This window comes from Pristis pectinata, chromosome 25 (assembly GCF_009764475.1).
Source record: "Pristis pectinata isolate sPriPec2 chromosome 25, sPriPec2.1.pri, whole genome shotgun sequence".
Lineage (NCBI taxonomy): Eukaryota > Metazoa > Chordata > Chondrichthyes > Rhinopristiformes > Pristidae > Pristis > Pristis pectinata.
In genome coordinates this window covers 4844002-4867762 of record NC_067429.1, presented here as the reverse complement: position 1 = coordinate 4867762, position 23761 = coordinate 4844002, and the positions used below count along the sequence as shown (strand labels likewise).

Genomic DNA, 23761 nt, shown 5'->3' with positions numbered 1-23761 from the left:
AGTGCTTGCCTGAGGGAAAATGCTGTGCACCGCACGGCCTTTCAGGGATCTGCAGGTTTATTGGAATTTGCCACTTTCTCAGCCCTTCCTGCTGCTTCCTCTCCCAGTTTTGTCCTGTTCTGTGTGACTTGTTGTGGGAGTATAGGTTCATCTGCCTCCTCCCCCCACCTCGTCACCCCACATCACACCTCGCCCCCACCTCACACCTCGCCCCCACCTCACACCTCGCCCCCACCTCACACCTCGCCCCCACCTCACCTCACCTCCCCCCACCTCCCGCCACCCCATCCCAACCCCACCTCCCACCCCACCTCACCTCACCCCACCCCACCCCACCCCACCCCTTGGTCTCACAGCCTCCTCCCCAAACTCACTTTATCTCTGTTCAGTTTCTTTTGTTTGTAGAGTTGCCTCTCTCATTTGCTACCTCTCTCTCTCAGTCATTGTATCAGTATCTCTGTCTGATCTCTGCACCCTCAGCTGGTCATTCATTCCTTGATACCTTTCTCTCTGTTTCTCACTCAGTCGCTCAATCTCTGTCCCTCTTATTTCAATCTTTTACTCAATTCCTCTGTCTCACCAACCTCTTTTCAATCCTTGATTCTATGTCACTTCATCTCATTCTAATTTAATTTCTCTCACTTTCTTCCAATTTCTGCCCCTCTGACTTTTGTCTAATTGTCTGCCTCGTTCTCTGTCCGTCTCTCTTGCAATCTTTGTCTCTGAATTTTTATCTGCCCCCTCCCTTGCGCTCTCTCTCCCTTGCGCTCTCTCTCCCTTGCGCTCTCTCTCCCTTGCGCTCTCTCTCCCTTGCGCTCTCTCTCTCTCTTGCGCTCTCTCTCTCTCTTGCGCTCTCTCTCTCTTGCGCTCTCTCTCTCTTGCGCTCTCTCTCTCTTGCGCTCTCTCTCTCTTGCGCTCTCTCTCTCTTGCGCTCTCTCTCTCTTGCGCTCTCTCTCTCTTGCGCTCTCTCTCTCTTGCGCTCTCTCTCTCGCGCTCTCTCTCTTGCGCTCTCTCTCTCTCTTGCGCTCTCTCTCTTGCGCTCTCTCTCTCTCTCTTGCGCTCTCTCTCTCTTGCGCTCTCTCTCTCTCTCTCGCGCGCTCTCTCTCTCGCTCGCTCTCTCTCTCTCTCGCGCTCTCTCGCACTCTCGCTCTCTGACTTTCCTCCACCCCTACATCTCCCCCCTAGTTCCTCATTCTTTCCCCTTGGTTTTGTCAGATGTCACAGCCTTGGGGATATGGACAGCCTCCCCACATCCTCACGGCTCACATTGCCTGCTTATAGAGTTACACAGCACAGAGAGAAGCCCTTCAGCCGAATCGTCCACGCCAACCAAGGTGCCTGCCTGAGGGAGTCCAGCTTGGCCCATGTCCCTCGAAATCTTTCCTGTCATCTACCTGTCCAAATGTTTTTATTATATACAGTCTAATTCCACTTGCCTGTAGCACTTCCTCTGGCAGCTTGTTCCATGTACCCACTGCCCTCTGTGTGGGAAAACTTGCCTCTCAGATCCCTCTCACCTTCAGCCTCTCGTTTTAGATGCCCCTACCCTGGGAAAAAGACTGCAACAATCTATCTTTTCTATGCCGCCATGATTTCTTAAGCTTATTTGGTATCATTAGCAAACTTGAATATCTTACACTTGATCTCCTCATCAAATAATTGGTATAGATTATGAGCGGTGGGGCCCAGCACTGATACCTGTGAACCCCACATGCCTCAGCCTCCTAACCTGAAAACGACCTGTTTATTCCCATTCTGTTTTCTCTCCATTAACCAGGCCTTAGTTCACATCAGTATATTTTCCCCCAGTGCCATGCGTTTGAATTTTGTTCAATAATTTGGCACATTATCAGAGGCCTTCTGAAAATCCAAATACATCACATCAGCTGGTTCACTTTTATTTGTTATGCCAGCTACAACCTCAAAAAAATCCAAAAGATTTGTTAAACATGGTTTCCTTTTGACTCTGCCAAACACTTATTATTCATGCTGTTACCATTTACTTAATAAATAGATTCCAGTGATTTCTGCACTGCTGTTGTTGGTTGGAGTGGTGTGAAGGAAGGGAAAGGGAGTTTAATCTTAATCCTTCAGCCATTGTGCTTGGGCACAGGTCCGTGCGACAACCAGTTTTTTCCTAACCCATTACTTTTCATTATGTTCATTGAATTGGACAACGTATTTTTCCGCCAGCAACTTCTCTCTAACTAAGGAGAATCAATACGAGTGCAAAGAAAACCCAGGCCATGTTCATTTTCCTTCTGACATTCTGTGTGTGAGATGATGCAATGATAATAACCCCATTGCAATCAGTCTGCAGCTGTAAGTCTCAGCAAACACAGAGAGAGGCAAGGGAAGTGGCGGAAGGCTTTCCAGCTTAAAGTACATCGGCAGCCGTAATGTCTACCGTCTTCCCATCAGGTGGCTCTGAAACAAATGGATTAATTTAACTGCTACCAAGTTCAGGAATTCAATGTTTGGTCTTCACAAGATTCTAGATTTAACCTGAGCTGTTAAATTTTCTTTTTTGATGTGGGAGTTGCTGGTGTGGCCACATTAGCAGTGCATCCCTGATTGCTCTGCTATGGTACTGGTCAGTTTTTGTCTCCAACTTACTTGAGTGGAGCTCTAACAGTGGCTGGCTCAGAAACTGTGGGCTAAAGGTCTCCTTCTGAACCTTCCCTAATTTAACATTGAAGAAGACTGATAATATTCAGGGCAAAACAGGTCACTTGATTACCCCTCCAGTTACCATCCTTAGCATTTATTCCATTGTCCACCAGCACGTGTGTTATCTACATGGCACACTGCAGTCATTTGCCAGGTTGTCTTCTGACCCCTACCCCAGGGACAAGAACAGTAGGTGCACAGAACATCACCACCTCCCAGTTCACCTACGTTTGTCCACCTGCCCAAGTTAAAGGTGTGTTGGTCTTCTTCACTCGTTGCTAGCGTCAAGCTCCTTGGCCCTCCTATCTAACCACACCTTCGGACTACCTTCACTGTGAGGACTGTTCCATCTTTAAGGTCTGTATTTCCAGTGTTCCAAACTTTGGTTCCAAATGATGAAAGCCTAACCCATTGCGAGAGATGACGGGGCAATGTGTGAGCCATACCCCTGCCACTCCGACTTGACATCTGATGCAGAGTATGGTGACGTGGTGGTTGAGTTACTCGAGGAGTCCCATTGTGGTGGCTGGGAATTTAAATTCAACTAACCAAATGAATCTGGAATTTTAATACAAGTTCTGTTCTGAGTAACAGTGACCATCAAACTCATGGATTGTTGTAAAAACCCATCTGGTTCACTTATGACTTTTAAGGAAGGAAATCTATCATCCTTGTCTGGCCTGTTTATTCAGCAAACAGTGCAATGCAACAGTATACAGGGTTTAATTCTGAGGGTTTCCACAAACTATAGCAAAAAGAAATCATCATCAAAATTCCAGCAACATCTCCCAATAAATGCAATATTTATCTTGCAAAGTGCAGTGAATAGAGGATGGTTGTATACTGACTTCCTGTGTGGTAATTGAGTGATTCTGTCCTGGGTTTGTTGTGATGTTTGACTGTATTTTGGTGCCTTTTCACAGGGAACGAATGGAGGCCATGGAGAAGCAGATCGCTAGTTTGACAGGACTAGTACAAAATGCACTTTTACGAGGGAATGATGGAGAGTCTGCAAGGTATAGTGTTGAAGGGTCTCGGCCTGAAACGCCAACTGTTTATTTCCCTCCATGGATGCTGCCTGACCTGCTGAGTACCCCTAGCACTTTTTGTGTATTGTTCCAGATTCTAGCATCTGCAAAATTTTTTGTGTCTCCATAGTGTTGAATCTTTTTAGTTTCCATCTCGAGCCCTGCTTCCCTGTACCTTAGTGGCAGAGACAACAATAACGCCATCCCTAAACTATTCCATCCTAAAAATTCCTATCTCTGTAATCATCTCCAGCCCAACAAATTGCCCATCTCTGCAGCTTCCTCCAGTTCCCAAACCCTCCCTATCTCTGCAACCACTTCCAAATCTTTATCCCTGTTTATCTCCATAACCTCCTCCAGCCCTACAACCCTCTGAGGTTCTGTGCTCCTCCAATCCTGCCCTCGCATGTATCCTCTGATTTAATTGGGGACACACGTAATTGGCACCTGTTCCTTCAGCTACCTGGGGCCTGACTTCTGGAATTCGCTTCCTGTACCTCGCTGCTTTTCTTTCCTCCTTTAAGAAGTTCTTTAAACCTACCTCTGTGATTTCCTTATGTCAATTGATCAGATTTTACCTGATAACTCTTCTTGAAATGCCATGGGCATTTTACTTTGCAGTATTGCTGTCCAATATGACAGGAGGGCACGTGTTGTTTCCTTCAATGCAAAGCAGCCTACAGGCAGCGTTTATTTTCAATTACATTTTCATTTTTCCCACAGCGATAAATCTGAATCGGTAAATGACAGCTCAGGCACTGGAAGTAAGTATTCCTCATTACCTTTACTATTCTTGTATCAGTAATTTCACCCTCGCCACGCATCCATCTCGAAATCACAAGGGGAAGGATTTGATGTGCATGAACTTTAGTCAATAATTCACCATTTCAACCAGCTGTACTGTTCTATATTCCATTTTCATATAATGAAATATTTTACAAAGCTCTCCTTCAGGTGACTGTTAGATATGAGATGGTTTCAGAACAATCTCCTCACTGTTAGGGACCCTGACTCTCAGGATGAAAGTAAAGGTTCAGGAAGGATGCAGTCCTGACTTTTGTCTGCTGAGATTCCGTCCTGGAACAAGGTTCCAAACAAAAGCAGATGTGTCCGAGGATTAAATCTCATACAGAGTGCAACACGTGCTCCTGGAACCGGAGAATGGCTGACCGGTTCACTGTCTCCATCGAGCACCATTTGATGATGGATCCCAATGACCACGCCTCACAAGAGGGTTGAATGTTCCTCTGTGCAGTCTCCAGTCCGACCCTTCGATACAGTTTGCTCCCAGTATTCTGCACACGGGCCCCTCTGCAGGTGCTGGTGATGCCAAGTCTAGGGCTGCCTTGTGCTGCTGCAGAGTCTCCCAGGAGATCATTTGTTTCTGATATAAGAACAGAACACAACAAAATAGGAGCACGAATCAGCCATGCGGCTCCTCAAAGCCTGCTCCACCATTCAATGTCATAGAATCATACAGCACGGAAACAGGCCCTTCGGCCCAACGTGCCCATGCCATCCCATCTGCTTGCGTTTGGCCCATGTCCCTCTAAACCTTTCCTATCCACGTACCTGACTAAGTGTCTTTTAAACATTGTAATTGTACCCACCTCTACCACTTCCTCAGGCAGCTCATTCCATCTTACCCACCACCCTCCGTGTAAGAAGCCTGCCCCTCAGGTCCCCTTTAAATTTTTCCCTTCACACCTTAAACCTCTGCCCTCTAGTTTTAGACCCCTCTACCCTGGGAAAAAGACTGTGGCCATCCACCCTATCTATGCCCCTCATGATTTTATATATCTCAACTCCTTCACTCCAGGGAAAATAGACCCAGCCTGTCCAGTCTCTCCTTATAACTCAAGCCCTCCGATCCCTGCAACATCCTGTACCCTTTCCAGCCTAATGACATCCTTCCTATAGCTGGGCAACCAGAACTGCACACAATACTCCAGGTGCGGTCTCACCAATATCTTGTACAGCTGTAACATAACATCCCAGCTCTCAGACCCAGTGCCCTAACTGATGAAGGCAAGCATGCCAGATGCCTTTGTCACCACCCTGTCTACGTGTGCTGCCACTTTCAGGGAACTATGGACTTGTGCCCCCAGATCTCTGTTCCATATATCCATCTACCACACCAAGCATCTGAGGTCACCATCTCCCCCTGCGCACTTTCCACTAAAAGATTCCCAAATTAGGATTAACCAAATCCTTCACAGCCGAGCAAACATGGAAAATGATCTCCATGTTTTCAGAGTGTGGGAGCTTAGTGGTTATATTGTGGCCTGAAATGACAAACCAAAGAACAAAAGTTCAAATCCTATTGTGACAATTTGAGTTCCATTTTAAAAATCTGGAAGTAGAACCCATATGCTCTCCTCTGGGGAAGGAAACTTCAGGCTGTATATGACTCTGTGGTTGGCATTTAACAGCTCTCAGAAGTAAGACCATAGGAAATGTGAGCAGGATTAAGTCCTTTGGCCCATTGAGGCTCAAGAAGATCATGGCTGGACCTGTGCCCCATCCACTTTCTCATCTGGTCCCTTTACACCTTGAGTAGGTCTCAAAAATCCATTGATCTTGGTCTTCAATATGGTCAACAGGTGAGCATCCACTGTCCTCTGGGGCAGGAAATTCCAGAGGTTAACAACCCTCTGGGGAAAATAAGTTTTCCTCAACTTAGTCTGAAATGGCTGACCCTTTCTCCTGGCTCCGTGTCTTAAATTGCTCAGGAGAAATGAGTTGAGCAGGGGAAGAAGTGGCTCCAGCACCTTCTCAGAGCCATAGAGGCATACAGCACGGAGACAGGCCCTTCGGCCCAACTCGTGCATGCCGACCAAGACATCATCTAGGCGAGTCTCATTTGCCCCCGTCTGGCCCATATCCCTCTAAACCATTCCTATCCATGTACCTGCCCAAGTGTCTTTCTCGGGACACTCCATTGTGTCTAGTAAAGAACGTTTTACCAGTGGTGTCATGTTAACCAGTTTATTTTTATCCAGATCTTTTTTTTATTCCATGTTGAAATCCAAGAACATCTGGATAAAAGGTGGGTTAATTGAAGGACAGGAACTTGATCAGAACACCTTACGTGTTTGTGTGTGGAAATCACAGAGGCTGCCATGTTGATCCTGTGTACTATCTACAGGACCGGACTTTGGATAGAGTGCATTCCACCCTTGCTGGACAGGTAAACTGGCAGGATATCCCGCTGAGTGCTGCAGTCTGAGTAGCAAATGAAAACTCGTTCAGCATCAATTTATTTCGAGGAGTGCGAGCTGTGAACTCGCACTGTGCAGCCCCAACCCCAAGGGTTTCTGAGCTGCAATGATTTTCGGTTATGGTCGTACCTCAGCTCTAGTCTCAACCCCTCTGCTGCTGTTCCTGTTGACACAGACTGCTATGTGATATTCGTGCTATGCGGGGCACTTAAGACGAAATAAATCTAAGTAGGAAGATTGAGGGGTGACCTTATAGAGGTGTATAAAGTCATGAGGGGTATAGAGAGGGTGAACGAATACAGAATATTTTTCCTGGGGAAGGGGATCTAAAAACTAGAGGGCATAGGTTGAAGATGAGAGGGGAAAGATTTAAAAGGGACCTGAGGGGCAACTTCTTCATGCAGAGGGTGGTGTGTACATGGAACGAGCTGCCAGAGAAAGTGGTTGAGGCAGGTACAATAACAACATTTGGACAAGTACATGTACAGGAGGGGTTTAGAGGGGTATGGGCAAATGGGACTAGCTTGGTGGGCACCATGGTCGGCATGGACCAGTTGGGCCGAAGGGCCTGCTTCTGTGCTGTATTACTGTGGGTACATGATGCTGTGTTTGAGGTGCCCAGAGGTGCTGCTCCTTCTACTGTGCCTCACTCTGGCCCACTCTCACTATGTGTGCCTCTCTCTCTCTCTCTCTCTCTCTCTCTCTGTCACCGTGGTCAGCTCTCAGCCCCTCTGTGCGCAGCACCGTTCCCAGCTCAGCAGCAGCCGCCGCCACGTCCGTCAGCCATCCCACTGCCATCACCAGGCTCCAGATGCAGCTCCATCTACACGACCTCCAGCAGAACGCCAGCGACCTCCGAACCCAACTCCAGCAGCTGCGGAAACTCCAGGTATCTGGTCGTCAGCCCCGAACGTGTTTTGATCCATGAATCCTTGTGTATTCCTGGTGGTGACTGAGGCACCAAGAATGGGTTAAGAAATGCAGTCACACACCCTATGAAGAGAAAGGGAGCAAGTTTAAAGGTGAACTGATAACCACGCAGGGAGGGGAGGTTTCATCCAGTTTCAGTGCTTTATAATTAATACAGAAGGTCCAGGAGCCACAGAAGATGTTGAGCGAGCTAGGGCTTTTCTCTTTGGAGAGCAGGAGGATGAGAGGTGACTTGATAGAGCTGTACAAGATAATAAGAGACATAGATCGAGTGGACAGTCAGAGACTTTTTCCTAGGGTGGCAATGGCTAACACGAGAGGACATAATTTTAAGGTGATTGGAGGAAGGTATAAGGGGGATGTCAGGGGTAAGTTCTTTTACACAGAGAGTGGTGGGTGCGTGGAACTCACTGCCAGCAGAGGTGGTGGGGGCAGACACATTAAAGACATTTAAGAGACTCTTAGCCACATGAATGATAGAAAAATGGAGGGCTATGTGGGAGGGAAGAGTTAGGTAGATCTTAGAGCAGGATAAAATGTCAGCACAATATTGTGGGCCAAAGGGCTGTACTGTGCTTTAATGTTCTATGTTCTGCAAGGCTTAATGCCCATTCCCATCTGTTTGCGAGGCAGTGAGGGTGAGTCACCTTGAAGCTCTGCAGTCCTTCAGGGGATGGTGCTCTCTCACTGCTGCTGGAGAGGGAGCCTCAAGATTTGGATCCAGCGACATTGAAGGGATAACAGAAGTATTTCCAAGTCAGGATGATACATGACTTGGAGGGGAGCTTGGAGTTGGTCACTTGAACAGAAAATGGCAAATAAAATGAGGCAAAAAGGCAAGGGAATACACAGTTAAAGGAAGGATATTGAGCGGTGTGAAGGAACAGAGGGACCTTGGAGTGTATGTCTACAGATGCTTGGAGGTAGCAGGACGGGCTGGTAAATTGGATTTATGGGCGTATGGGATGCTTTCCTTTATTGGCCCTGGAACAGAATACAAGAGGCTGTGTTAGACCTGTATGCAGTGCGTTTGATTACAGCTTGAGTATGTGCCCTTCCCTCCTTTCCCTCCTGCTTCTACTCTGGTTTAGTGGGCTCTGAGATGTCAATGTAGGAACCGCGCACTCTCCCACAGATGGGGCAGGATGCACGTGACCGGGTAGGTAGGCATGTGGCTTTGGAGCTGGTGTGCGCCTTCTGCCATTTATGCTGGGCTCTTCTGTGCTCCCGAGGTTCTCAATACCATCCCTAATGCTCATCCTCCACTTTGAGTGGTCAAGGTCCAGAGACTCCCAGAAGTCAGTGGGGAGGTTGGATTAGTTCAAGGGGGTCTGGAGCACATCATTGAATCTTTTCCTCTGACCGCCAGTGATATCCCCTCATGGCAGTTTTTGGAATGGCGTCTGTTCCAGGAGCCTGGTGTCTGGCATACGTAACGTGGCCTTGTGCAGTGGAACAGACTGAGTGTAACCAGAGCCTTGGTGCTGGGGCATTAGTTTGGGAGAGGACGCTGATGTCAGTTTGTTTATCCTTCTGATGAATTGGGAACATTTTTGGAGACAGTGTCAGAGGTATCTTTGCAGTTAAGATCACCACATTGCAAGATCAAAGTGATTGGAGCAACTGCAGAGGAGATTTCAGAGGATGTTGCCAGGACTGGAAAAGCTGAAGCAATGATGAAAGATTGGATAAGCCAGGATTGTTTTCTTTGAAACGGAGGTGGATGAGGAGAGACTTAATTGAGGCTGAGATGGGGTAAACAGGAAGAACCTTAATCCCTTTGCAGAAGAGTCAAAAGCCAGAGTGCAAAGATTTAAAGTAATTGGTGGAAGGATTACATGGAAGCTGAGGAAAAAATATTTTCACCCAGAGGGTGTTGGTGGAGGGAGGGATGTGGAACTCACTGCCTCAAACGATGGGGGAGACAGAAACCCTCACCACATTTAAACAGTTGGTGGATGTGGATGGAGAGACACGAGCTGCAGGCCCAGAGCTGGAAGGTGGGATTAGGCAAGGTAGCCTTTCTCAACAGGTGAAGACCAATGGGCCGAATAGCAGCCTCCTCTGTCATGTTTTCTGTTCTGTGAATGAAAGCTGTTCTCGATGATTCTGCCGACTGTCTCAGTTGCTGCCCTTGCATATTTGCGCCAAGTTAACTTCAGTACTGAAGGAAGGCAAGAATATTGGCCCCGAGTTTTCTGCCACTGGTGAGTCACCCACCCATTCTTGCCACGAGGTGCACAATCGCTTGGTGAGGGTCTGTGGAAACCTTCCCAGTGGGAATCCTAGCTCCGGTTGGTAGGTGAGTGACACCAGACCTTCTGCCCACAAATCACACACAAAAGCTCCAAACCTTTCTGGTGCACGACCCCCAGCTGATCCCACTGTTTGTGAATGTCTCTGATATTTCTAAACATTTAAAGCCATCAAAAATTAAAGATCTATTTACATTTTTTTAAATATTAAAATTAAAAATAAAACAAGACATTTACAGACTTTTTTAATAAATTTTATTTATTCATGGAATGTAGATGGCAGTGGTAAAGCCAGCATTGATTGGCCCTTGCTGAATGGAGGAAGTCGGTAATGTTCAACCACATTGGTGGGTCAGAAGTTGTGTATAGGACAGGTTGGGTAAGGATGGCAGGTTTGCTTCCATGAGGACAGGGAGCCAGATGGGTTTTATGACAATCCAGTCGTTTTGGGAGTAGGCACGGTAGTGTAGCGGTTTTCGTGACTCTATTACAGCGCGAGTGACTCGGGTTCAATTCTGGCCGCTGTCTGTAAGGAGTTTGTACGTTCTCCCTGTGACTGTGTGGGTTTCCTCCAGATGTTCTGGTTACCTCCCACATTCCAAAGACGTACAGGTTAGGAAGTTGTGGGCATGCTATATTGGCGCCGGAAGGGTGGCCACACTTGCGGGCTGCCCCCAGAACACTCTGCGCAAAAAGATGCATTTCACTGTGTGTTTGGATGTACATGTGACTAATAAAGATATCTTATTACTGAGAGTAATGCTGAAGAATGGTATTCAGATTTTGCTGAAGTTGGTATGTGCCATGTACGTTACTGGGGAGAATCCTTGGTGCTTCGGTCCATGTTGCAGTGCTCTGTGAACGTGAGCTGATGGTGGGGTCTCGGGGAGTGTCTGAACAATGGGACCAATGCTTTTTGCCCAGGCCAATGAGGTGCAAGAACAGTGAATGATCCACAGGAGCCACGGAGAAAGGAAGTAGAATAAATTCGTGCCAAATCACGTTCACAGAGAGAGAAATTGGATTGGGGGGGGGGGGGGGGGGGGGGGGAGGGAACAAAAGGGAAAGCTAAAAATTGATATGTTTAAAAAATCTGTAACAATTCACCACCTAGAGGAATGAGATTGAACGGTTTAAATTGTTCTTTTCTGATCTGGAGGCATTGATTGACACTGCACTGACAATGATCACACCACCAAAGGGGTTCTTGTGCTGTTCAGTAGGAGCCTTCACTTACTGCTGTGAGTTTAATGGAAAATTTATGCCCAAATCCAACTCATTCATGGAAGTTACCGAGAGAGTGAGACTCTGTTAAGTAAAGTGGAGCTACACAAATTGAGCTTTGGGTAGCTTGCACTAAATCTCATTGTCCCCTGAGCTTGCTGGTAACATGTGCTTTAATAATACCATGATCATTAGCATAGCTTTGTGTTCCCAGGAACATCTAATTCCTCCTCAGTCTCCAGTGGTGGACACAGAAAGACCTAAGAATCTAAAGTCAAAGTTGAGTTTATTGTCATCTGCCAAGTACATGTGTGCACAGGTGCAATGAAAAACTTACTTGCAGCAGCATCACAGGCACATAGCAGCATTCACAAGAAAAACATAAATTAAACATAAATTATACACAACTTTTACAAGAAAGAACGCAAATAGAACAAAAAAAAACAAAGTCCACTTCAATGCAAAGTTATCAAAGTGATCATAGTGTTGCTGAACTGTAGTGATTAGGGTTGTGCCAGTTAGTTCAAAAAACAGATTGGTTGAAGGGAGGTAGCTGTTCTTGAACCTGGTGGTGTGGGACTTCAGGCTTCTGTACCTCCTGCCCAATGGTAGCTGCAAGAAGATGGCATGGCCCGGATGGTGGGGACCTTTGATGATAGATGTTGCCCTCTGTAGATACCACTGATGGTGGGGAGGGATGTGCCTGTGATGTATTAGGCTGAGTCCACTACTCTCTGCAGCTTCTTGCATTTTGGGAAAAAAAAAGATTGTGTCGGAGAGAGGTGAAACTTGCTGGCAGCTAACAGCAACATAGTTTCATAGTTTGGAATTGGAATTGGTTTGTTATTGTCATGTACTGAGGTACAGTGCAAAACTTTGTTCAGCATGCCGTCCATACAGATCATTTCATTACATCAGTGCATTGAGGTAGTACAAGGGAAAACAATAACAGAATGCAGAATAAACATAGGACATAGAACAATTACAGCACAATTCAGGCCCTTCGGCCCACAAAGCTGTGCCGAAGTGTTGAAGTGTTACAGTTACAGAGAAAGTGCAGTGCAGACAGATAATAGAGTGCAAGGTCATAATGAGGTAGATGGTGAGGTCAAGAGTCCCATCTTATCGTATTAGGGGACCGTTCGAGAGGCTTATAACAGCAAAATAGAAGTTGTCCTTGAGCCTGGTGGTACGTGCTTTCAGACTTTTGTACCTTCTGCCCGATGGGAGAGGGAAGAGAGAATGTCTGGTAGTTTCATCTATTGGGGTGCTTTACAACATTAACACCTCAAATAAAAACCATTGGGCCTACTTGTTCAGTGCTGGTGTCGATGCTCCACACTAAATCCCTGCCATCCTCTCATCTGCCCCCCTTCACCACACCCTTCTATTCCTCTCTCCCTCATGTTTCCCCAACTTCCTCTGCTGTTCCCCTTAACTTCTCCCCGATAGTGAGTTCCATATTCTCCCCACTCTGAGTAGGGGAAGTTTCTCTGGAATTCCTGATGGGATTTATGATGTTACTGGCCCCTAGATCTGGGACTTTGGACAACAAAAGGCATCTCCCCCATCCGTTGCTTCTGAAACCTACCCATCACATCCCTGATGGACACCATTCCCCAGTTCTGGTGTGAAATTCTTGTCTGTTCCCCTTTCCCACAGCTGCAAAGCCAGGACACCATGAAGCACATGATGAAGCGCTTGGAGTCGGAGATAAGTGTCAGAGTGTCAGAAGCTCTGCGGAAGCAAGAAGACCCTCTCCACCGTCAGCGTGCTCTGGTCGAGGAGGAGAGGCAAAAGTACTTGAATGAAGAGGAAATGATTGTACAACAACTGAAGTAAGTGTTCTCCTTTTCCCAAAGCCAGACCATGCCCAGAAGGGTGAGGATTGGATACTGGGCAGGAAACAAAGTGGGAACAAAGGAATTGGTGCTAAAGATCTAACTGTTCACAGCATGTATCACAGATTTGCATCAGAAACCAAGTGTACTATATCTAAGGCAGTGTGTGCTATTGAGAGAATGTAGAGCAGCTTCAGCGGGATAAATGAATAGGTGAGAACGTGATAGAATGTAGGAAAATGTATAGTCATCCATTTGGTATAAAGTAAAAAGGCAAAGTAGCTTTTAAGTGGTGAGAGATAGAATGGTGTTAGTATTTAAGAGAGAGTTGGATATCCATGTTCACAAATTGCTAAAGTTAATACAGGCCCTCCCCAAGTTATGAACGCCCAACTTATGGACACCTATACATAAAAATGAGCTCCCATAAATATTATTAAATTCAAATAAGAACTAGGCTTGAAAAAAAACTATTTACATGTAACCTCTCTGGTAATCAGACACCATTGTCTCCTAAGAACGCAGGCTGCCAGCTTCACCATGGGAGGCCGCTTAAGAGAGTTGCTTTGGAAATTGACAAGTAACCACTTCTATTGATGCTTGTATAATGATACTCCAGAATAACAGTGTAACACCCACTGATACTTAAAGCACATTGAAACCAGTCATTGAGCATGGGGCATCTTGATTCTGTACCTTTGTAGGGGAATCCCATAAATAAATGTTCATGTTAATTGGACCTCATCAACACCATTCATTACATTACTGTGGAGGTATGGTTATTGTATCGAGTGATTTTGTGTATTTTCCGACTTATGGACAAAATTGACTAATGGACATCTGTAAAAACAACCTGGTTGTAACCTGGGAATGGCCTGTATGCTGGTATAGTGAGCAACGAGGAAAGCAAATGGTGTGTTAGCTATTATTGTAGACAGATTTGAGAACAGGAGTAAAGATGTCTTACTGCACATACAATAGAGATTAAGCAGATTGGTGCTAAACTCTAGTTTTGAAGTATGAGAGGTGATCTCATTGAAATGTACAAAATTCTTACTGGGCTTGGCAGGGCAGATGAAGGAGTGTCTGAAATCAAGCATCAGTCTCAAAGTAAGGTGTCGGCCCTTCAGGACAAAGATAAGGGGAGAGAGGGAATTCTCTACCTCAAAGGGCGGTGGAGGCTCAGTTCCTGAGTATCTTCAAAACTGGATGGACTTTTAGATGTGAAGGGAATCAAGGAATTTGGGGTTAGTACAAGGAGGTGGCACTGAGGTAAAGGATCATCCATAATCTCTTTGGATGGCACGAACAGGTGAAAAGCCTCCTCCTGCGTCTTTTTCTCATCATCTTCAGGTGGATTTACAGAACTGACTCCCAGTACAGAACATCGTGTCAGCTGAGCCAATCCACTTGATGCTGGCGGGAAATATCTTTGCTAATCACAGATGTAATTAAATGGGAGAGGTGTCCGAATGGCTGATAATGGTGTCAAGCACTCAGTGTCGGGCACCGGGTCACTCCAATCTTTGATCCTGTGTTTGTATAGTGAAGTTAGGATCAGTAGTGCAAACAAAAAGGAGATTCATTAAAATTAATATTGTGTGTAGATACAACAGTGTCGTCAGACAACAGCAACTACCAGTTAAACAGTGACCTTAACGCAGTAAAAGATGTGATTAAAATAAACTGAGTCAAAGGCAATGACAGTTGATTAAAAGCTTCATCAAAGAGAGGCTTCGTTCAGCATCTTGAAGGAGGGAGAGGATTAGGGAAAGAATTCCAGAACATCAGTTGATGGGGTGAAGGAATTTGAGACGGCCATCAGGGGCCAGGACTGGAGGAGTGTAGAGTACCAGGAAGGAGAGGGGGGAGGGGTCAGGCTGGAGGATGTCATGAAGGGAAAGGTCAAGGAATGATCTGAACATGAAGATAATGCTGTAATGGTGGACTGCTCACCAGAGGTCAGGAACACTGGGTGATGGGTTCCGAACTCTCCAGTATGGTTACAACACTAGCATCTACCTCATCACAGCCCTGGTCCAAACTTGGATCAAAGACCTGAGTTCCAGAGGTGAGGTGAGAGTGACTGTCCTTGATGTCAGTGTGGGATTTGACTGAGTGTGGCACCAAGGAGCCTTGGTAGAACAAGGAGAAAATGCTTCAGTGGTTGGGTTCCTTCCTCACACAAAGGAAGATGGTTGTGATTGTGGAAATCACTCACCCTAGCACTCCCACCTGCCGCCCCTCCCCCCCCCCCCCCCCCCCCACCCCCTGGATATCACCACAGGATAAGATATCTTATTAGTCACATGTACATCGAAACACACAGTGAAATACTTTTGCGTAGAGTGTTTTGGGGGCAGCCCATAAGTGTCGCCACGCTTCCGGTGCCAACATAGCATGCCCACGACTTCCTAACCCATACTTCTTTGGAATGTGGAGGAAACCGGAGCACCCGGAGGAAACCCACGCAGACACGGGGAGAACGTACAAACTCTTTACAGACAGTGGCCGGAATTGAATCTGGGTCACTGGCGCTGTAAAGCATTACGCTAACCGCTACACTACTGTGCACAGGGCTGTGTTCTAGACCCAGCTGCTTCATTGATAACCTTCCCTCCATCATAAAGTCAGAGGTGGTGGTGTTTGCTGATGTGGGGATGTTCACAACTCCTGTGGAGTTGTGAATGGAATTGAACATTAGGCAATTGGATGATTGCACCATTTTCTTGGAAAATGAAATAAGTGGGGGGAAAAAGTCTTTGCAAGCTTGCAGTTCCACTATGTTGTCCAACAAGTCCCATTGTTGCTGGTGTCTGGTAGCACTGAGCAGTTAGCTGAGAGGCCAGGTCTGGCAATGGGGTTCATTTGCTCTCAGTGGTGGACAAGCTTCGTTTCCTCTGACCACGTTCTCTAACCAAGCAACAGCAGTGCATCTTGCATCTGCCCTGGCACCTTAGACATGTCACTGGCAAAATAAAACCAGGTTGATGTCCAAAACAGATATGGGCTTTCCATGGGGTCCACTGAAAGTTGGTCTTTAATTGGGCCTGAGATTTATCCCATGGGATCCAGGCACAGAATTCACGGCTTGGTTGGATCAGTGGAAAAAAAAGCACCAAATATTGTGGCCGAGCTTTCCTTCAGGTAACATCGCCTTGATGTTCAGGATGTGTAAGGTGTTAGACCGGTGGTGAGCTGGTGGAGATGGGTTTTTGGGGTGGTCCTCCGTCATCACATTGCCCAGTTTGGTCCAGTTGGGAGTGAACTGCTCACCGATCACCTTTTTTGTTCACTTTGCCCATCCCCTCCGACCTGGTCCCACCTGCCCATCGTCCCCCACCTCCTCATATGGCTTCACCTTTCACCTTCCAGCCTCTGTCACCCCCCCCCCCCCCCCCCCATGTACTGCTACATACTGGCTATCTTCGCTCTTTCCTCTCAGTCCTGATGCGGGGTCTCGAGCTGAGATGTTGACGTGCTCCTTTTGCCTCCACGGATGCTGCTTGACCCATTGAGTTCTTCCAGCATTCTAGTTTTAGAAGATAGAACATTACAGCGCAGTATAGGCCCTTCGGCCCACAATGTTGTGCTGACATTTTATCCTGCTCTAAAATCTATCTAACCCTTCCCTACCACATAGCCCTCCATTTTTCTATCATTCATGTGGCTATCTGAGAGTCTCTTAAATGTCTTTAATGTATCTGCCCCCACAACCTCTGCAGGCAGTGCGTTCCATGCACCCTCCACTCTCTGGGTAAAAAAACTTACCTCTGATATCCCCCTTATACCTTCCTCCAATCACCTTAAAATTATGCCCCCTCGTGTTAGCCATTGTCGCCCTGGGAAAATATCTCTGACTGTCCACTCGATCTATGCCTCTTATCATCTTGTACACCCTCTATCAAGTCACCTCTCATCCTCCTCCTCTCCAAAGAGAAAAGCCCTGGCTCACTCAACCTATCCTCATAAGACGTGCTCTCCAATCCAGGCAGCATCCTGGTAAATCTCCTCTGCATCCTCTCTAAAGCTTCCACATCCTTCCCATAATGAGGCGACCAGAATCGAACTCCAAATGTGGTCTAACCAGAGTTCTATACAGCTGCAAGATTACCTCATGGCTCTTGAACTTAATACCCCGACTAATGAAGGCCAACACACCATATACCTTCTTAACAACCCTATCGACCTGCACAGCAACCTTGAGGGATCTTTTTTTGTTTCTTCTCGCTGATCATGACCACTTATTTACATTTAATTCAGTAAAAGATAAACCAAAGGCTTTGATTGTAGTAATTACAGTCTGGGTCAATGGCCAGAATCCTCACTCTGGATTACAAAATCCTGCCTTAGCCTCTATGATCTACAAGACCGTTGCACTGGGACTGACAGCTGAGGCTTGATGGTGAACCCAGATCCCATCTTCCTCCTCCGGCGAACACGCGTGCTTTGTGTGTGTGTGGGCCAGTCACAGAGCGGGAAATGGGATTGAAGGGTGCACCGATGTTTCTTGGCACTTTAGATCTGTTTTATATTCTCATTTTCCAAGTGCATTATTGCAGGCAAGGCCAGCATTTACTGACCAGTCGTAGTGGGTCGAGTGGTTTACCTGGCCATGTCAGAGGGACTGGAGTCACAAGTAGTCTGGACTAGATGGGGATGTCAGATTTCCATTGTGAAAGGAATTGACTTTCACAGATCTAAAAACAGAAAAGACCAGAAATATTTAGCAGGCCAAACAGTATCTGTGGAGAGAGAACCAGAGCATTGCACTGGAACTGACAATCAAGATCATTGAGACCAAAGTGGGAGAAACAAAGGACTGCAGATGCTGGAATCTAGATGAAAAACACGATGACGCTGGAGGAACTCAGCAGGCCAGGCAGCATCGGTGGAGGAAAGCAGGCGGTCAATGTTTCGGATCAGGACCCTTCCTCTGGACTGAAGAAAGGAAAAGGGGAAGCCCAATATATAGGAGGGAAAAGCAGAGCAGTGATAGGTGGACAAAAGAGGGGAGGTGGGGTGGGCACAGGGTGGTGACAGGTAGATGCAGGTAAGAGATAGTGATGGGCAGATGCGGGGAGGAGGGGAGAGCAGATCCAGGGGGGGATGGGTCAGAGGTAAGGAGGAAAAAGGGGAGGTAGAAAAAGGAGAGAGAGGCTGGGAAAGGGAAGAAAAGAAAAGGCCTGGTGGGGGGTTTTGGGGATCACTTAAAGTGGGAGAATTCAATGTTCATGCCGTTAGGCTGCAAGGTTCCAAGACGGAAAATGGGGTGCTATTCCTTCAGTTTGTGCTTGGAATGAAAGCGGGGTCTGGACCCTAAACCTGATCTGATGACAGTTCGTCAACATGAAACATTAACGCTCTCTCTCCACAGATGCTGCTCGACCTGTTGAGTATTTCCAGCATTTTCTGTTTTTTTTTCCAGATTTACAGCACTTGGAGATTTTGCTTGTCCGGATAACAGCTACACTGTTACATTGGCAATGTCGGGTTTTTAAAACTGAATTCAAAATCTCAGGCTGTCTGATGGCATTAGAAATACATTCTCAGGACTGTTAGTGGGTGATGTAACCTCTGTACCACTGTGCCCACTGCTCCCCTGTCTATAGCCCAGGCTTCTGTGAGCCCACTCTTATTTTATCCCGTTTGACCTTGGTGAAAACTCCCCCAGCCATCCATAACTACGACTATTCATTTTAATCAGTTCTGCTTTGGAAGGCGACGATGAACGCTACCTTGAAACGACCATCCTGTTAATCTGAAGGTGAGGAGACTTTCTATAGTGTCCTGACCTGCAGCTGCTTGAGTGAAGGTCTACTGCCCCCAACTGGCTGCAGCAGGAAGGACAACTGCTTTCCTGTCCTTGGGACATCCCAAAGCACTTTACAGTCAATGAAGTACCAGAGGAAACGCAGCAACTGTCTTGTGCACAGAAAGCTCCCGCAGCCACCAGTATGATCATGACCCAATGTTGTAGTAGTTGAAAACCAGAACAAATATTGCAGATGCTGCACATCAGAAATAAAGATGGAAAATGCTGAAAACACTCAGCACTATCCAGGTAGATCGAAGACCCGAGAGATTGCAGATGCTGGAATCTGGAGCAACAAGCAAGATGCTGGAGGAACCCACTGGTCAGGCAGCATCTCTGGAGGGAAATGGGCAGGAGAAGGATCTTGACCCAAAATATCAACTGTCCATTTTGCTCCACAGATGCTGCCTGACCTGCTGAGTTCCTCCAGCATCTTGTCTGTCTGTCCAGATTGACCCACTGTTTCAGCCTGCTCTTGTCCCACAAAACTTGTCTCTTCCTGCCGTGACTCTGTCCTTTCTTCCCTGCCCCAGTCCCTTCCCACTTGCATCCATGGCACCTCTGAGGCCTTCTGCCACAGGAGAGGCTCCTGTTTCCTGGTCCTTTTACATCTCTACGTACACCTAGACATACAGTCTTTATAAACTCCCATCCTATATCTGGATGGTGTGAGGGTCCTCCACTTCTTCTGTGACAGAGTCCAATTACTTCCCCTCCACCACACTCATTCACCCAGCTGAACTCGTTCTCAGATTGAACAGTTTCTCCAACTCAATTCACTTTCTCCAGATCAAAGGTGCAGCTATGGGAACCCATATGGCCCCCAGTCTCACCTGCCTCTTTGTGCGATTAATGGAACAGTCCTTGTTTTGGTCCTGCTCTGGCCCACTCTCTCAACTCTTTCCCTGCTGCACTCGAACAGAACTGTCAAATTTCATTACTTTTGCCTCCAATTTCCAACCTGTTCTCAACAAATGATCCATTTCTGCTTCTTCCCATCCCTTTCTCTGCCTCCAGCTCAGAGGATAGGTTAGTGCCCAACATCCAACCAGCCCACGGCTGTGTCCTGTCTCCTTCCCTCAACCCACTTTGATTTTTCCATTTCTTGTCTCCCTCAACGGATCATCCTTCACCATTTCTGCTGCCTTTAATGAGATTCTGCCACCAGATACCTGATGGGGACATGATGGCCAGTGCAGACTCGGTGGGATGCAATAATCTACGACTTTGACACATCTTTCCATCCCCTCCCCTTTCAGCAGCCCGAGGGGACCGTTCCCTTGTGGTTCGCTCCTCTCCTTCAACACCTCCACCAATCACTTCCCTTCTCCTGCACTTCCCCATGCAGTGGCAGGAGATTCACCACCTGCCCTTTCACCTCTTCCCTTCCCACCATCCAGGGACCTGGACGTTGCTGCCAGGTGAAGCAGTGATTCATTTGTACTTCTGATCTAAGAGATGCATTCGGTGCTCGTGAAGTGGTCTGCTCTACACTGGAGAAACCAAGCACACATCGGGTGACCACTTTGCAGAAGACCTTCGTTCAGTCCGCAAGGGCGACCCAGAGCTTCCAATTAATTCTCCGTTCTGCCTCACTCTCACCCATCTATCTGTGGCTTTCAACACTGTTGCAATGAAGCCCGGAGTAAACTTGAGGAACAGCACCTCATCTTCCATCTAGGGGTGTTGCAGTCTTTGGCATTCAATATTTTCAAAGAACATACTTCTCCCATTTGTGTCAGAACTGGGCAGCTCTGCTGCAGGTTATCCATCTGCAATTGTAACTGGAGTTTTCCTCTCTCCACCTTGACTCCCCTATCTGCCAGGTATTTTCCTTGTAATCTCAGGCTTCAACAACTGCTCTGACCTGCATTTCACTGCTTTAATATCTTCCTTTGGTAGTTTTCTCTCTCACTAACCACCCCACCCCCGCCTTCATTAATCTATTAACCAGACATCATAAACATCGGGATCACCTCAGCAACGGTGACATCACCCTAGCCCATCCTTCCCTTCCCTGCCCTCTCTGCAACTTAAACTAATTTGTTTTTTTATTTTCCCAGTTCTGATGAAAGGTCCTTGACCTGCAATGTTAACTCTGTTTCTCTCTCCACAGACACTGGTTGACCTACTGAAATGCTTCCAACATTTTTCAATCTTTATTTGTCTTAGTGGTGTCGGTTGAGGGAAAAAAAAATGGGCCCAGGACATTGGAGAAAACTCTCCTGTGAAATCGTGCCAAAGGTTCTTTAAGCCCAGATGGAGCCTTGTTTTAACATCTCCTCTGCAAGGCAACAGACCTCACACTATGGCACTTCCTCGATACTGCTCCAGAGTGACACCTAGTCTTTAGTGCTCATCACTAGAGTAGGGCGTGAACCCACAAGACTACAGATCTACCCATTGAGCCACAACTGATTGTACAGGATTCAGACTGGGATTTGCTCCAACCTATTTGTTCTGGCATTCTTTGTTGTCCTGGCAGTTTCATTGCCTCTTCAGAGGGGCAAAACCAGGTTAGTTTGGGTTTGGAGTCACGTACAGGCACCTGACCAGGTAACACGAGAGAGGTATTGTGTTGTGGAGGTCGTGGCTGTCACCTGACAACACTGCTCCTACCTGGTCGGAAGACACACCACCACTGTCAATCAAGGTTTAGCTCCACCCCACCCATCAAGTGCACACCTGAACCATTGGTCCTTTTAAACACCTTTGTCCTTGCTGGCACCGGGCCATTGGCCCTTTTGAATGACCTGGGCTGGACCACCCAGCCCTCCAGCAGTATAAAGAGTGCTGCATGTGCTTGGTTCCCTCGCTTTGTTGTCTCTGAGGGACGCTGAGGTAAGCTGTGCACTGCTTAAGAGTAGTTAGTTAGAATATCCCTCTAGCATGGAACCGATGCTTGCACTGCGTCAAGGAGGGTGGCAGGTGTTGTATTGTTTCTTCCTTGATTTGTTTGTACCCAGTTTGTTGTGTGTGCGTGCATCTCTCCCTTGTTGCGATTCCCCCTCTACGTTTGCGATCACCCGTGCGCGTGTGTATATGTGTGTATTGCTCCTGTTATCCTGTCCCATGTTTGTCTTTTATAAATAAATCATTTTAACTCCAAAGACTGTGTCCAAAGTCCTTGCCCTTTGAGACCTCACGAACTTGTCTTACAACAGGTATGGTTCATTTTACGAACAAAGGAAACTTTTTAAACATAATGTACTAACTGGATCCCGATGTCTGAAACGGTTTAACAGAAGGACCAACGCATAAATTGAAATGTACCGACATTGGTTGATAGCAGGGAAAGGTCCACCTAGATTTATGTTCCTTCTAGAGTGTAATTCCAAAGCTGACAGTTCAGTCGACGCATTTAGCCTCCATTTGTTCTTTATCCAAGGAGGTCAGAGTCTAATTTGTGTTTCTGTCGGCAGCGATTTAGAGAAGTCGGTGGACGATTTACAACGGGATGCGACCTTGAGTCAGCGACTGATTACGGGGCCGGAACTGGAGGAGAAGGCACTGGTCTTGCGGCAGCTGAGTGAAACCCTCACTGACCTGAAGGGTGAGGGGCCACGGACATTAGCCAACAGGAGAGGGAGGGTTGTCCATCGCAGTCAGATCTGAATGGGAGAGACAATGAAACATGGAGGCAGTAACTTCTTAATACACTAACGTGGCCAGTAACCTATCAGTTTCCATGATGGATGTCCCAGGAAAGAGTCCCAATCTACTTTTGCTGGTTTAATTGAAGATTAACATCCCCATGATTAATGCTTTACCTTAGCTGCAAAGTTCCTTTATTTTTTGATTAATACAAGGTCGATGCTGTTAAGGGTTTATGAACTACTCCTGTAGTATTTTTCTACCTTATTACCTTTTATTCTCCTTCCCTCCACCTCCCTCTCATTATTCATGGGATTTGAGTGTTTATTGTCCGTCCTGAACTAACTGTGTGACACACAATGCCCTTTCAAAAGGCAGCTGTCATTGCCAATACCAGTGTGAGATTAAACCTCATGCCTCTAGTTCAACAGGGAAATCCTCTAGATCCTTGTCCAGTAACTTAACTATTGTGTCCCTGATGTTGCTTCTGATCTCCTGGGCCAGGACTATTCCTCGCAATTGCCCTTCTTTCATCCTTTATTATCAGGGCAGCCTACCCCATCACCCACCCAGTTCCATTTGATCCGTCCTTTCTGAAGGTCAAGTAACCAAGAATATTGAGTTTCCAATCTTGGTCAATGAAATGGCTGGAGATCAAACCCATTAACCTTTATCTTCCATTAATTTCTCTGCTTTATTAGAAATGCTTTTTGTATTCTGATGAAAGATTTGACGTTGTTCACTGCATTTTTGCTCTCGAGTTTAGTACTTGGATCACATAGTGGTGTCTCTCAGAGCTTTGTGACCCAAAATCAGTTTCACCAAGTATAGTGAACAAAAACGAAACAACAATCTGCAGATGCTGGAAATCTGAAATAGAAACAAAAAATTGCAGGAAAAACTCTCAGCAGGTCAGGCAATTCCCATGGAAAGATAAATTGTAATGTTTCCAGCCTCAGACCCTTTGATCGCAAATGTTAACTGTTTCCCTTTCCGCTGAATTTTCCCAGAATTTTCCCAGTTTTACCAAGTGTTGGTCCCTCCAGCAGTTGAACTTGGATCAGAAACATCCACTGGTAATCAACATGGTGCTTTTTGTTATTCATTTTTTGGGACGTGGGCATCACAGACAAGGCTGGGAATCATTGCCTCTGGACTGCTGGGCTCTTGTTACCACCCCCCC

At 46.7% G+C, this 23761-nt stretch overlaps 1 protein-coding gene across 7 annotated transcripts in view; it reads left to right on the top strand.

The window, feature by feature from the left end:
- srcin1a (SRC kinase signaling inhibitor 1a) overlaps positions 1-23761 on the top strand; it is a 412726-nt gene that overhangs the window by 354481 nt on the left and 34484 nt on the right. For all 7 annotated transcript variants that reach the window (XM_052038892.1, XM_052038886.1, XM_052038889.1 and 4 more), the window contains 5 exons: positions 3594-3686; positions 4422-4462; positions 7639-7808; positions 12991-13166; positions 22407-22537. In XM_052038892.1, coding sequence (XP_051894852.1) covers positions 3594-3686; positions 4422-4462; positions 7639-7808; positions 12991-13166; positions 22407-22537 — 611 coding nt within the window. The remainder of the gene's footprint in view (positions 1-3593; positions 3687-4421; positions 4463-7638; positions 7809-12990; positions 13167-22406; positions 22538-23761) is intronic.